Raw genomic sequence first — 13,939 nt, 5'->3', positions numbered from 1 at the left:
TGCTTTACCAGACCTCTCTGTCCTTTACAATGCTTCCCTATGCTTTACCACACCTCTCTGTGCTTTACAATGCTTCCCTATGCTTTACCACACCTCTCTGTGCTTTACAATGCTTCCCTATGCTTTACCACACCTCTCTGTGCTTTACAATGCTTCCCTATGCTTTACCAGACCTCTCTGTGCTTTACAATGCTTCCCTATGCTTTACCAAACCTCTCTGTGCTTTACAATGCTTCCCTATGCTTTACCACACCTCTCTGTGCTCTACAATGCTTCCCTATGATTTACCACACCTCTCTGTGCTTTACAATGCTTCCCTATGCTTTACCAGACCTCTCTGCTTTACAATGCTTCCCTATGCTTTACCAGACCTCTCTGTCCTTTACAATGCTTCCCTATGATTTACCAGACCTCTCTGTGCTTTACAATGCTTCCCTATGCTTTACCAGACCTCTCTCTGCTTTACAATGCTTCCCTATGCTTTACCAGACCTCTCTGTCCTTTACAATGCTTCCCTATGCTTTACCACACTTTTCTGTGCTTTACAATGCTTCCCTGTGCTTTACCAGACCTCTCTGTGCTTTACAATGCTTCCCTATGCTTTACCACACCTCTCTGTGCTTTACAATGCTTCCCTATGCTTTACCACACCTCTCTGTGCTTTACAATGCTTCCCTATGCTTTACCACACCTCTCTGTGCTTTACAATGCTTCCCTATGCTTTACCATGCTTTATTACATTTTGTAAGATTTTACTAAGGAAGATCTTTACAGATGATCATATAATGGTTAGTTTAACATGGTTTCTGTAGGGGTGTGTGTGTGTGTGTGTGTGTTTGGGAAGGTATGGGTTAACATCTATTTGGATAAAGTAACGGGGGGGGGGGGCATCCGGGTCTCCAGAATGTCTCTTATTTATGCCCTTTATTATAACACCGTGTTGGGCTACACAGAATTTCGGGATACAATATATTGCACAAGGTGAGCCTTCTGCCAGCTCTGTTGTCAATTCAACATGTGTTGTCTTTCTATTCCTGAAGTGTCGCGTTGAGTAAATTATTGATGCTCATAATGCAACATGTCTGAGACTTTCGCACAGCAGTGTGTGTGTGTGTGTGTGTAGATATTTAAAAAAAACACTGCAGAAAATATCCTGTTACATTATGCGGATCCTCCCACTCCTCCTCTCACTCTATCTCTCCATCTCTCCTCCAGGCCCAGCTTGCTAAAAAAACGCCTCTTCTCCCCCTCTCTCTCTCTCCTCTCTCTCTCTCCCTCTCCCTCCTCTCACTCCTCTCTCCCTCCTCTCTCTCCTCTCTCCCTATCCATCCCTCTCCTCTCTCCCTATCCATCCCTCCTCTCTCTCCCTCCCTCCTCTCTCTCCTTTCTCACCATCCCTCCTCTCTCTCCCTATCCATCCCTCCTCTCTCTCCCTCCCTCCTCTCTCCTCTCTCTCCATCCCTCCTCTCTCCTCTCTCCCTATCCATCAATCCTCTCTCTCTCTCCCTCCTCTCTCTGTCCCTCCCTCCTCTCTCTCCCTATCCATCCCTCCTCTCTCTCCATCCCTCCTCTCTCCTCTCTCCCTATCCATCAATCCTCTCTCTCTCCCTCCTCTCTCTCCCTCCCTCCTCTCTCCTCTCTCCCTATCCATCAATCCTCTCTCTCTCCCTCCTCTCTCTCTCCCTCCCTCCTCTCTCTCCTCTCTCCCTATCCATCCCTCCTCTCTCCCTCCCTCCTCTCTCTCCTCTCTCCCTATCCATCCCTCCTCTCTCTCCCTCCCTCCTCTCTCTCCTCTCTCCCTATCCATCCCTCCTCTCTCCCTCCCTCCTCTCTCTCCTCTCTCCCTATCCATCCCTCCTCTCTCTCCCTCCCTCTCTCCTCTCTCTCCTCTCTCCCTATCCATCCCTCCTCTCTCTCCCTCCCTCCTCTCTCCTCTCTCTCCTCTCTCCCTATCCATCCCTCCTCTCTCCCTCCCTCCTCTCTCCCTATCCATCCCTCCTCTCTCTCCTTCTCTCCTCTCTTCTTTCTCTCCCTTCTTGCTCTCTCTCTCTCTCACACACACACACACACACACAAACACACACGCCGCCTATCCTTAAAGAAAGCGACTGAATTACATAACACAATTTAAAAAGAGAGGAGCGAGCGAGCGAGGAAAGCGAGCGGCCGCGTCAGTCTTTTTTTTTTTTTTTTTTTTTAAATAGCCGAACAGAAAAGAGGCGGCTCGTTTTATAGAAGCGGAGAGAAGCTCCGCAGCGAGTCAATGTGAAAGAGATATACAATAAGGGAGTTTAGTTTTATTTATTTAACAAAGACAAATTAGAATAACCACTGTTCATCACCATCATCATCATCATTATTATTATTATTATTATTATTATTATTATTATTATTATTATTATTATTATTATTATTATTATTATTATTCACACACAGCGTCGTTGTGGTTTTTATTTTACTCGGCTGGTATCGGTGTACTGGACGGGAAATTGCTTGTTTTGGAGATTAAAAAAAGCGAAGATCAATTTTGTCTTTACCGGAATTCCCGTCTCTTAACGTCTCTCCCACTTTCTCACCAAAAAAATCAAGGAACTTCGGACTCCATGCTGGAACGCTGAGAGTTTTTTTTTTTTGTTTGTTTATTTATTTATTTATTTATTTTAATTAATTTATTTATTGATAAATCGTAACTTCCGATTCCCGGAAGAGGTATTCAATCCATTTCTTTTGTGTTTAGTGATTTCATTAAATTAATTTAATTTCGTTTTTTAGTTGGAATAACTCCAGATTATTATTATTATTATTATTATTATTATTATTATTATTATTATTATTATTATTATTATTATTTTCACAATCTCGAGTCATCATCATGTTTGTTTCGGTCTGGTACGCCAAAAAGATGGGCAGAAGGTTTATCAATAACGTTCGGAAGGCTAAAAAACAGAGACAGCGACTCATGGTAGGAGAAATGCTCCAAATTTTGGTGTGTGTGTGTGTGAGAGAGAGAGATTGTGTGTGTGTGAGAGAGAGAGAGAGATTGTGTGTGTGTGTGTGAGAGAGAGAGAGAGATTGTGTGTGTGTGTGTGAGAGAGAGAGAGAGAGAGAGAGAGAGATTGTGTGTGTGTGAGAGAGAGAGATTGTGTGTGTGTGTGTGTGTGTGTGTGAGAGAGAGAGATTGTGTGTGTGTGTGTGTGTGTGTGTGAGAGAGAGAGATTGTGTGTGTGTGTGAGAGAGAGAGATTGTGTGTGTGTGTGTGTGTGTGTGTGAGAGAGAGATGGAGATTGTGTGTGTGTGTGTGTGAGAGAGAGAGAGAGATTGTGTGTGTGTGTGTGTGTGTGTGTGTGTGTGTGTGTGTGTGTTCTTTAATTTAAACATTACTGTGTGTCCGCTTTTCACTCTGGGACAGAGAATTTGGAATTGCTTCCCGTTTGTACCCCGCTGCCATTATTATTATTATTATTATTATTATTATTATTATTATTATTATTATTATTTTACTAAATATCTGGGTGTCCCTCAACAGATAGGCATCCATCTTCAAATGCACGCAGCCACGGTACCCCGGATGTATGTATGTATTTATAATTGTGTGCGTAAAGGTATAGGCTTATAAGCAAGGACTATTTTACCTCACAAGCCCGGCAAAATACTGCGGATCATCCCTTTAAAAAGAATAGGGAATGCAGGGTTTAATTGGTCTGCATTTCTTTTTAGCGTGAGTTTGTAGTTTAACAGAAGTGCTGCATAAGCATATAATGAAGAAGAGAAGTAATCGATAAACTGAAAACTCCCTGTTTACGCACAGGCACGCCAGCACGCACACAAAGCAGATCTGCTATATTCTGTATAATCGTCAATGCAATCCGTTTCATTGCTGTATTAATCGCCCTCCACTCACAACAGGCTCTGTAATTCACCAGCATATGCTAGATAGATAGATAGATTTATTTCTTAGCAGACGCCCTTATCCAGGACGACTTACAGTCGTAAACAAAAATCAATTTCAAGAATCACAGTACAAGTAATAATACAATTAAGAGCAAGATAAATACAATGACTTTAGTTATGATGTGAGCATTCTCGGGCCCCTGCTTGTGTGTGTTTGTGCTGTGTGTGTGTGGGAGTCTCTAATGGTCTGTAATTGAGTGCGGCAGTGTTTATGTTCCTGCGTGGGAGTGTGTGTGTCTGTATTCGTTTCCTTTCTGTAACATCGGTCCTCTCTCCCCCTCCCCCCTTGTGCGAAGGCATTACAATCTTGGACCTCTTAGTAGAATTTAAAATACAAGAATTCCTTAAACATCTTTCAATTGCTTTGCTCTCCCGATAACACGCTGTGCTGGACAGCCTTAGTGCATCCGACCTACAGAACAGGAAGTGATCAGGCGACGGGAGTAGGGTTGCCATGGCACCCGGGTACACTCGGACAGTTTGGCACCGTGCGGTGTTTTCAATTCACGCCCCCCCCCCCCCACCCAACCCCCGCCCCAAATGCCTTCTGGGAAGTGTAGTCCTGCAGTGAAAGGTACCTGAGACAGGTGGCCGGTACCAGAATGCTTCGCGGTGCGCGATTTGAATGATTGACCGTTCCTGTGTGTTTATGCGAGTGTAGAGTCCGTAATTGCGTACCAATCTAGAAATGTCTTTTCTACATTTTATCCACACAAACAAACAAAAAATAATACGTTCCGGTGTGTTTCAACACGCCTTCGTCAAGGGAAGGTGTGTTTGGAAACAAAACATCAGAGGTATATTTATAGCCTTGTGGTGCCATGGTAACGTCACTCGTGTCTATTTAAATCTGTGAACCTGCCTGCGGTGTGATGCACGGTTCTTGACGTAACAAGCTAGTTCTGCGCCTGTCTGTTTAAGCCACCACGCACCATCCTGAACGTACATACATTTCTCAACGCTTTTTAATCTGCCTCCTGTGAAGTAAAACCGGGTACGGTGGCCGCAGTGGAAGCAGTTTGAACGTTGCGTGATATTTTCAGGAGAGGAAAGCCTGGCGGCTGTCAGTTTTAATCTCTTTTTTTTTAACAAATTTAAATTAAAATGTTTACAACAGTTTACCAGACTTCAGGGAATCCACGCAAGCCTGTTTCGGGAACGGGCGTGGCGTTTTCAATTAAACCCGTCGCGGGATCCGCAGTATTGAAGCCAGAAACGAATTAAAAAACTACACGTTAGAAATTTATCGATGGTTTTAAATAAATTTCTTCATCTCGGTTTAAACTAACGCTGTTCGCCGGTTCAGCGTTGCAGAAGATGTGTTTTTACGTACGATGCACACGCATGCATTGCTTGTGCTGTAAAGTCGTTAATATAGCCAATATTTTTTTATTTTAATTGATTTATTTTTTCATTGTGGACAAGTCTGCAAAAATGCTACTGACATTTCTCAGTGGGGGGGGGGGGGGGCTCAATTGCAAACAGTATTTATTATTATTATTATTATTATTATTATTATTATTATTATTATTATTATTATTATTATTTAATTTGTATTTTATTTTACAATGTATTTTGTACCCGCACTTATCCTTACTGATTCCCAGTTTACTCCAGTCAGCAATCCCCAGCGGAATATGCATTCAATGCGATGCGATGCAATCCGCCAGTCAATCATCCCCGTGCTGTGCACGGCAGCGTGAGGTCAGAGTGGCTCGTGCAACCCTGTAAACATTATGACGGCTTCCGGGCGAGGAGCGGAGAGTCTGACGTAATAATGAATAATTGACGACGTTAATGCGGCCGGCATTGCCACCTGCCAGCCGGGCTTAATTTCAATACAGCTCTCGGGATGATCTTGCAGAATACGTTTTATTTTCTTCCTGATAACATTAAACAAAGTATAGCATAGGGAAGCATTGTAAAGCACAGAGAGGTCTGGTAAAGCATAGGGAAGCATTGTAAAGCACAGAGAGGTCTGGTAAAGCATAGGGAAGCATTGTAAAGCACAGAGAGGTCTGGTAAAGCATAGGGAAGCATTGTAAAGCACAGAGAGGTCTGGTAAAGCATAGGGAAGCATTGTAAAGCACAGAGAGGTGTGGTAAAGCACAGAGAGGTCTGGTAAAGCATAGGGAAGCATTGTAAAGCACAGAGAGGTCTGGTAAAGCACAGGGAAGCACTGTAAAGCACAGAGAGGTCTGGTAAAGCATAGGGAAGCATTGTAAAGCACAGAGAGGTGTGGTAAAGCATAGGGAAGCATTGTAAAGCACAGAGAGGTGTGGTAAAGCATAGGGAAGCATTGTAAAGCACAGAGAGGTCTGGTAAAGCATAGGGAAGCATTGTAAAGCACAGAGAGGTCTGGTAAAGCATAGGGAAGCATTGTAAAGCACAGAGAGGTCTGGTAAAGCATAGGGAAGCATTGTAAAGCACAGAGAGGTCTGGTAAAGCATAGGGAAGCATTGTAAAGCACAGAGAGGTCTGGTAAAGCATAGGGAAGCATTGTAAAGCACAGAGAGGTCTGGTAAAGCATAGGGAAGCATTGTAAAGCACAGAGAGGTGTGGTAAAGCATAGGGAAGCATTGTAAAGCACAGAGAGGTGTGGTAAAGCACAGGGAAGCATTGTAAAGCACAGAGAGGTCTGGTAAAGCATAGGGAAGCATTGTAAAGCACAGAGAGGTCTGGTAAAGCATAGGGAAGCATTGTAAAGCACAGAGAGGTCTGGTAAAGCATAGGGAAGCATTGTAAAGCACAGAGAGGTCTGGTAAAGCATAAGGAAGCATTGTAAAGCACAGAGAGGTCTGGTAAAGCATAGGGAAGCATTGTAAAGCACAGAGAGGTCTGGTAAAGCATAGGGAAGCATTGTAAAGCACAGAGAGGTGTGGTAAAGCATAGGGAAGCATTGCAATGGGGGTGTTCTAATACATTTGCACACTAATGTACTTGGAAAGCTGTTATGCTGCAGGACTGTGTAATTAAGAAGTCCGGGTTAATGCAGTCTCTCTCTCTCTCTCTCTCTCTCTCTCTCTCTCTCTCTCTCTCTCTCTCTCTCTCTCTCTCTCTCTCTCTCTCTCGCTCTCGCTCTCGCTCTCGCTCTCGCTCTCGCTCTCGCTCTCGCTCTCTCTCTCTCTCTCTCTCTCTCTCTCTCTCGCTCTCTCTCTCGCTCTCTCTTGTCAAGAGCCTGTTTGACGCTGGGATATCTTTTAATTAATTTTCTCTCTGGGAGTCGGTAGCTGTCAGGCTGTGGATGCGTGATGATCTGGCATCTCCAGAGACTCTGCGGCTTCCGCAGGAACAGAGAAAACGTGGCTCCGCTCCACAGTCCTGCAGCCGTGTGCCAGCGGACTGGAAGAGCCCCTACCGCTTCTGTGGTCTTGATCCGCTGTGCGTGCGACATCAAACCGCTGGAACTGAACATCAAAACCGGCAATTAGGGATGGACTCGTTTTAATTGATCGCTTTAATAGGCTACACATGCATTTCGAACAGGAAGAGGAAAGGATCGCGCAGCCACACATGGCAAAAATGCAGGACTTTTTTTTAAAATGTCTAATTAAAGCCCAAAGCGGTCTGACATTTTCGCCCATCGTGAGAGCCTGTTGTTTCTACATCGCTGATTACACACTGCTGTCCATACCCAGACTGGACCTGGCAGACAATGCAGCCTTTTAGAACCGGAACTCAGAACCTCAGAACTGTCTCCGTGTTCTTAGAACACGCCTCTGCGAGTCGCTCAGGTTTGCATGCAGGCAGGTACAGACAGGAGACGAGGGACGCCTCTGGAGGGGGTCTGATAGATTTGCTCACTGCTGTAATACTAAGAGTGTTTATATAACAGGCTTTAGCAATGGTTTGTTTTGAGGTATGCTGGATCAATACCTTGGTTTTATTTATTGTTCTCCACTCTCCCAGCAGTGAAAAACGACCAAAATATTCACCTCTCCCATCTCTGATTTTCCTCCGTCACTCTCTGTTTGTATAAGAACAGTCGCTCAATGATGTGTGTTATTGAATTGAGCCATGTTTATTAATATTCTGTACCAGACCTCTCTGTGCTTTACAATGCTTCCCTATGCTTTACCAGACCTCTCTGTGTTTTACAATGCTTCTCTATGCTTTACCAGACCTCTCTGTGCTTTACAATGCTTCCCTATGCTTTACCAGACCTCTCTGTGCTTTACAATGCTTCCCTATGCTTTACCAGACCTCTCTGTGCTTTACAATGCTTCTCTATGCTTTACCAGACCTCTCTGTGCTTTACAATGCTTCCCTATGCTTTACCAGACCTCTCTGTGCTTTACAATGCTTCCCTATGCTTTACCAGACCTCTCTGTGCTTTACAATGCTTCCCTATGCTTTACCAGACCTCTCTGTGCTTTACAATGCTTCCCTATGCTTTACCAGACCTCTCTGTGCTTTACAATGCTTCCCTATGCTTTACCACACCTCTCTGTGCTTTACAGTGCTTCCCTATGCTTTACCACACCTCTCTGTGCTTTACAATGCTTCCCTATGCTTTACCACACCTCTCTGTGCTTTACAATGCTTCCCTATGCTTTACCATACCTCTCTGTGCTTTGCAATGCTTCCCTATGCTTTACCACACCTCTCTGTGCTTTACAATGCTTCCCTATGCTTTACCACACCTCTCTGTGCTTTACAATGCTTCCCTATGCTTTACCAGACCTCTCTGTGCTTTACAATGCTTCCCTGTGCTTTACCAGACCTCTCTGTGCTTTACAATGCTTCCCTATGCTTTACCATACCTCTCTGTGCTTTGCAATGCTTCCCTATGCTTTACCACACCTCTCTGTGCTTTACAATGCTTCCCTATGCTTTACCACACCTCTCTGTGCTTTACAATGTTTCCCTATGCTTTACCAGACCTCTCTGTGCTTTACAATGCTTCCCTATGCTTTACCACACCTCTCTGTGCTTTACAATGCTTCCCTATGCTTTACCAGACCTCTCTGTGCTTTACAATGCTTCCCTATGCTTTACCACACCTCTCTGTGCTTTACCATGCTTCCCTATGCTTTGTTAGGCTGTCACTGTGCTTCATCACACTTTGCAATGCTTTTCCCATGGGGAAAGGTTTTTTTTAGGGATCTAGCCAAACCAAACACACACTGCAAGACCAAACAGCAGAAACACTGCAGAGGTTAAAGGCAGCCTTGGCAGGAAGCTAGTGAGTCTGCGCAGAGCTACAGCGAGAAGCACGCCAACAGAAAGCACTGGCGCAGGGAAAGCTGCCCGCTTGATGAGGGGGGGCCTCCGGCAACCTCTCGGACTTAACCCTTCGTTGGCACTTCACTACAGAGGGGAAAAGACGGGACAGTTTTCAACAGGCTCTGAAAGATGGGTCTGTGTTGTGATAAATAGGAGAACAGGAAGGAGGGGGTGCTGTGAATTTCTTCCCCTTTTCAGTCGGCAAATCATCCAGGGCACAGCTGGTACACCAGGGCGGTGTTACCAATTAACCGGTCCCCCCCTGCAACACTCTTGTCGATGTAAAAAATAAATAAATAAAAAATGCAGCGACAGCAAAGTTTTGCAGCACCTTAGAATTTTTAGGATTGTAACATAATTTAAAAAAAAAAAAATTATATTAACATAATTTTAGATTTTTATTATTTAACATCATGTAATCAAAAGAAACTACAAAAATGATATCGCCTAAAAGTCTCCCGGAAGGTTTAATAGCAGTACAGCAGTATTTCATGTTAGATCTTGAAATTTCAGTTTGTCAGTTTTTTTGTTAAGTACCTGGCAAAACTACAAAGCGCTGGTGTGTAATTCAATATGTTAACGAGGTAACATCATCCAGCAGCTTTCGTCCGACTTCAGGAAGCAAAATTAGTTCATTAGTTAATTCTATTCTGTTCATTATGTCTCAATCCTAAAATTCTAGATGATGCAAACTCCCAGTTGCTTAGCAGTGTGATCCAGTCCTGGTTTTATTACGAGTTTAATCAGACACACCTGAGCTGGTTACCTAGGCACCCTGTGGGCTAATCAATGATGTAGTAAAACCTGGAAAATCAGTCTTTATTATTATTATTATTAATTTCTTAGCAGACGCCCTTATCCAGGGCGACTAACAATTGTTACAAGATATCACATTATTTTTACATACAATTCCCCATTTATACAGTTGGGTTTTTACTGGAGCAATCTAGGTAAAGTACCTTGCTCAAGGGTACAGCAGCAGTGTCCCCCACCTGGGATTGAACCCTCGACCCTCCGGTCAAGAGTCCAGAGCCCTGACCGCTAGGGATAGTTTGCCAGCCTGCAATCCAAAATGAGACAGATAGAGAGTCTAAATGCGATTTGAGCTCTGATCTGCTGCTGATGGAAACTAAGGCTGTGTTTCTGCATCTTACGTCGGTCTATTTTATATGAAGCCAGGCCCCCCCCCACTGTTTTCAGGGTTTATTTATAGACCCCGGGGGCCTTTCTTTGATTACATTCCCTTGTTTTGATTGAATCCCTTGTTTCCTCTCGGTTTTTATTATATATATATTTTTACATTTCGTTTTCTCTTGGCCTATCCTGACTCACTCTCTTCACATTGATTATTAATCCGCCCGTTTTGCATGATAATTGCGACAACGCGCTGGAACAGAAGCTTCTGTTGCCTAGGAAACCGGCTTCCCCTCCCGAGGGGGTGGGGGGTGGGGTGGGGATGTAGCAGCTGTTGCTACGGAGTAGCCATGGCAACGGTGGGGGTGGGCAGTCGGGAACTAAGAGTTAATGAGGTTTTATACAGAAAGGACCCGGCGCTTTGCAGAAGTGTTTGAGAGAGATGCGTTTTCTCTGACAGCTGGTAATTACCTCTGCGTCCAAACCCACACAGAACTTTAACCAACGACGACGCGAGTCAGGGACGGGTCATTTAGAATGGGAGCCATTAGAAACCCCCGCGTTTTTGTAAATACACCCGGGGTGAACTTAGCTATCTGGCCTTTTATCGTCTCGCCGATGTATAGACGTCTATAATATACCAAATTAAAGGGAAGCATTGTAAAGCACAGAGAGGTATGGTAAAGCATAGGGAAGCATTGTAAAGCACAGAGAGGTCTGGTAAAGCATAGGGAAGCATTGTAAAGCACAGAGAGGTGTGGTAAAGCATAGGGAAGCATTGTAAAGCACAGAGAGGTCTGGTAAAGCATAGGGAAGCATTGTGAAGCACAGAGAGGTCTGGTAAAGCATAGGGAAGCATTGTAAAGCACAGAGAGGTCTGGTAAAGCATAGGGAAGCATTGTAAAGCACAGAGAGGTCTGGTAAAGCATAGGGAAGCATTGTAAAGCACAGAGAGGTCTGGTAAAGCATAGGGAAGCATTGTAAAGCAGAGAGAGGTTGGATCAACGGTCCATAAAAAAAAGACAGCAAAGCCAGATCATAAATTATATATATATAGAAAAGCACTTCTTATTTTCCAAGCGTGTGTTTTTGGTTTACGGGTATTCTCTCCAGTGTTTTAATTTGAAATTGGTCTCTGACATTGACGCTGATCAGCATAAAAAAAGATTTGGTCAGCCTGCATCGTTTTTGAAGATCAGCGAAAAGGAAATGCAACCGATCCGACCCGACCCGACCCGACCCGACCCTTTGAGAGCTGCCTGCTTCCACTGCGCTACCAGAAAACGGACTGAAACTTTTAAAAAATCTCTTTTTTTTCCTTTTGAATCACTCGGAACACGAGCTGTATTTATGTAACGCATTTTGAATCAATATTTCTTCACACACACACCAAAAAAAAAATGAAAAAACTTATTTTTGGCTGCTGCGTTCTATTTTGAGAACCAGTCAGTTAGCCGTGTTTCCCTAATCAGATCAGTGAAATTTCACAGCGATTTTATGATTTGAAGCTGAACACGAAGAAAATCTGAGCTTTGCCGTCATTCACTGTGAGGAAAATAAAAAAAAACACGCAGAGAAACGGATCATTTTTTGGGCTTCTGTGTAGACATCGAGAAGGAGGGGCGAGGGGGTTCAGATCATTTCAGTTTTCAAACCTGGCTAGTGATATATTTTCGTGTTTTGTTAGATTGCTTTATTTTCTCTTCTTTGTTGTGTTTTTATAGGCAAACTCCCATCCCATGGTTGTAAATACAGACAGTATCGATGCCTCTCCATACGTAAGAAACATTTCTACTGTCAACTCACGTCTGTCTGTCTGTCTGTCTGTCTGTCTGTGCATCAGCCTGACTAGTACACAAAGCAAAGCATAGGGAAGCATTGTAAAGCACAGAGAGGTGTGGGGAAGCATTGTAAAGCACAGAGAGGTCTGGTAAAGCATAGGGAAGCATTGTAAAGCACAGAGAGGTCTGGTAAACCATAGGGAAGCATTGTAAAGCACAGAGAGGTCTGGTAAAGCATAGGGAAGCATTGTAAAGCACAGAGAGGTCTGGTAAAGCATAGGGAAGCATTGTAAAGCACAGAGAGGTCTGGTAAAGCATAGGGAAGCATTGTAAAGCACACAGAGGTCTGGTAAAGCATAGGGAAGCATTGTAAAGCACAGAGAGGTCTGGTAAAGCATAGGGAAGCATTGTAAAGCACAGAGAGGTCTGGTAAAGCATAGGGAAGCATTGTAAAGCACAGAGAGGTCTGGTAAAGCATAGGGAAGCATTGTAAAGCACAGAGGTGTGGTAAAGCATAGGGAAGCATTGTAAAGCACAGAGAGGTCTGGTAAAGCATATTACAAAAACAAACCATGGTAAACTATGACAAATGCACAGTATAACAAAGAGCATGGGGGAGGAAAACAAAACTACAACAATAAATTATATATATAATATATATATTTTTTTTTATTAAGATCAGCAGAAGGGTACAGTACAAAATACATATATTTACTGTAATATACAAAATGTCATAGTGTGTGTTTTGTGTAGCTGTTCCAGCTGATCCTTTGACTAACATGGGCCTGTGCCTTCATCAGTGTCTGCTTGTGATTAATTGCTTTGCTTCGGCTCTCATTAATTGTGACTCTGCCCCTGGTTTGAGTCACTGAGCTGTAGCTCTCTGTGTGTCTCTGTGTCTCTGTGTGTGTGTGTGTGTGTTGATCTACAGCAGGGTTCACCCACCCAGTCTGCCAGAGCATATTAATCTCGCTGATCGCATCCCCATTTCAGAGCTGACTCCTGCTGGAAAATTATTATTATTTAGTCATTTAGAAGGCTTTTATCCAAAGCGACTTACAGAGACTAGGGGGGTGAGCTATGCATCATCAACAACTGCTGCTGCTGCTGCTGCAGAGTCACTTCCAATAGGAGCTCGTTTGTTTGACGTCTCATCCGAAGGACGGAGCACAAGGAGGTTCAGTGACTCGCTCAGGGTCACGCACACACGCACACACACACACACACACACACACACACACACACACAGGGAGTCAGTGGCTGAGCCGGGATTTGAACCTCCTGGTACCGAGACCCCTTTCTTTAACCACTTAAAAATATATCTGTAAAATAAAGAAGGAATTAGCGAGGATCGCTTTTGCCAGATCTGAACGCAGTCTCCCTGCCAGGTCATTACGTTGGGAGACCAATTGCTTTCCTGACGTCACTGGCAGAGAAGAGAGCGACACACCCCATTTTTTTTTTCCAAGTGTAATTCCATCGTTACCTGACGGAGCTACACTTTGGAATCGATAGCCCCCCCCTCCTTTTTTTTAAAAACAGACTGTGTCCCTTTTAATGAGAAGATAGAAACTCATTCTCAGATTAGCAAAAAAAGCTAGCTTCAGGTTGAACTCCACAGTGATGGGGCAGCAGTGTGGAGTAGTGGTTAGGGCTCTGGACTCTTGACCGGAGGGTCGTGGGTTCAATCCCAGGTGGGGGGACACTGCTGCTGTACCCTTGAGCAAGGTACTTTACCTAGATTGCTCCAGTAAAAACCCAACTGTATAAATGGGGAACTGTATGTAAAAATAATGTGATATCTTGTAACAATTGTAAGTCGCCCTGGATAAGGGCGTCTGCTAAGG

General features: G+C 44.0%; 1 protein-coding gene across 2 annotated transcripts in view; it reads left to right on the top strand.

The window, feature by feature from the left end:
* LOC117962783 (disks large homolog 4-like) overlaps positions 1-13,910 on the top strand; it is a 45,880-nt gene extending 31,970 nt beyond the window's left edge. For both annotated transcript variants that reach the window (XM_059019019.1, XM_059019020.1), the window contains one exon: positions 12,036-13,910. In XM_059019019.1, the coding sequence (XP_058875002.1) occupies positions 12,036-12,182 (147 nt within the window). In that variant the 3' untranslated portion in view covers positions 12,183-13,910. The remainder of the gene's footprint in view (positions 1-12,035) is intronic.
* The last annotated feature ends 29 nt before the right edge of the window (positions 13,911-13,939 follow it).

The sequence above is a fragment of the Acipenser ruthenus genome, unplaced genomic scaffold, assembly GCF_902713425.1.
Source record: "Acipenser ruthenus unplaced genomic scaffold, fAciRut3.2 maternal haplotype, whole genome shotgun sequence".
Classification (NCBI taxonomy): Eukaryota; Metazoa; Chordata; class Actinopteri; order Acipenseriformes; family Acipenseridae; genus Acipenser; species Acipenser ruthenus.
Note: the sequence above shows the minus strand (reverse complement) of the source record. Positions and strands in the feature narration are given on the sequence as shown.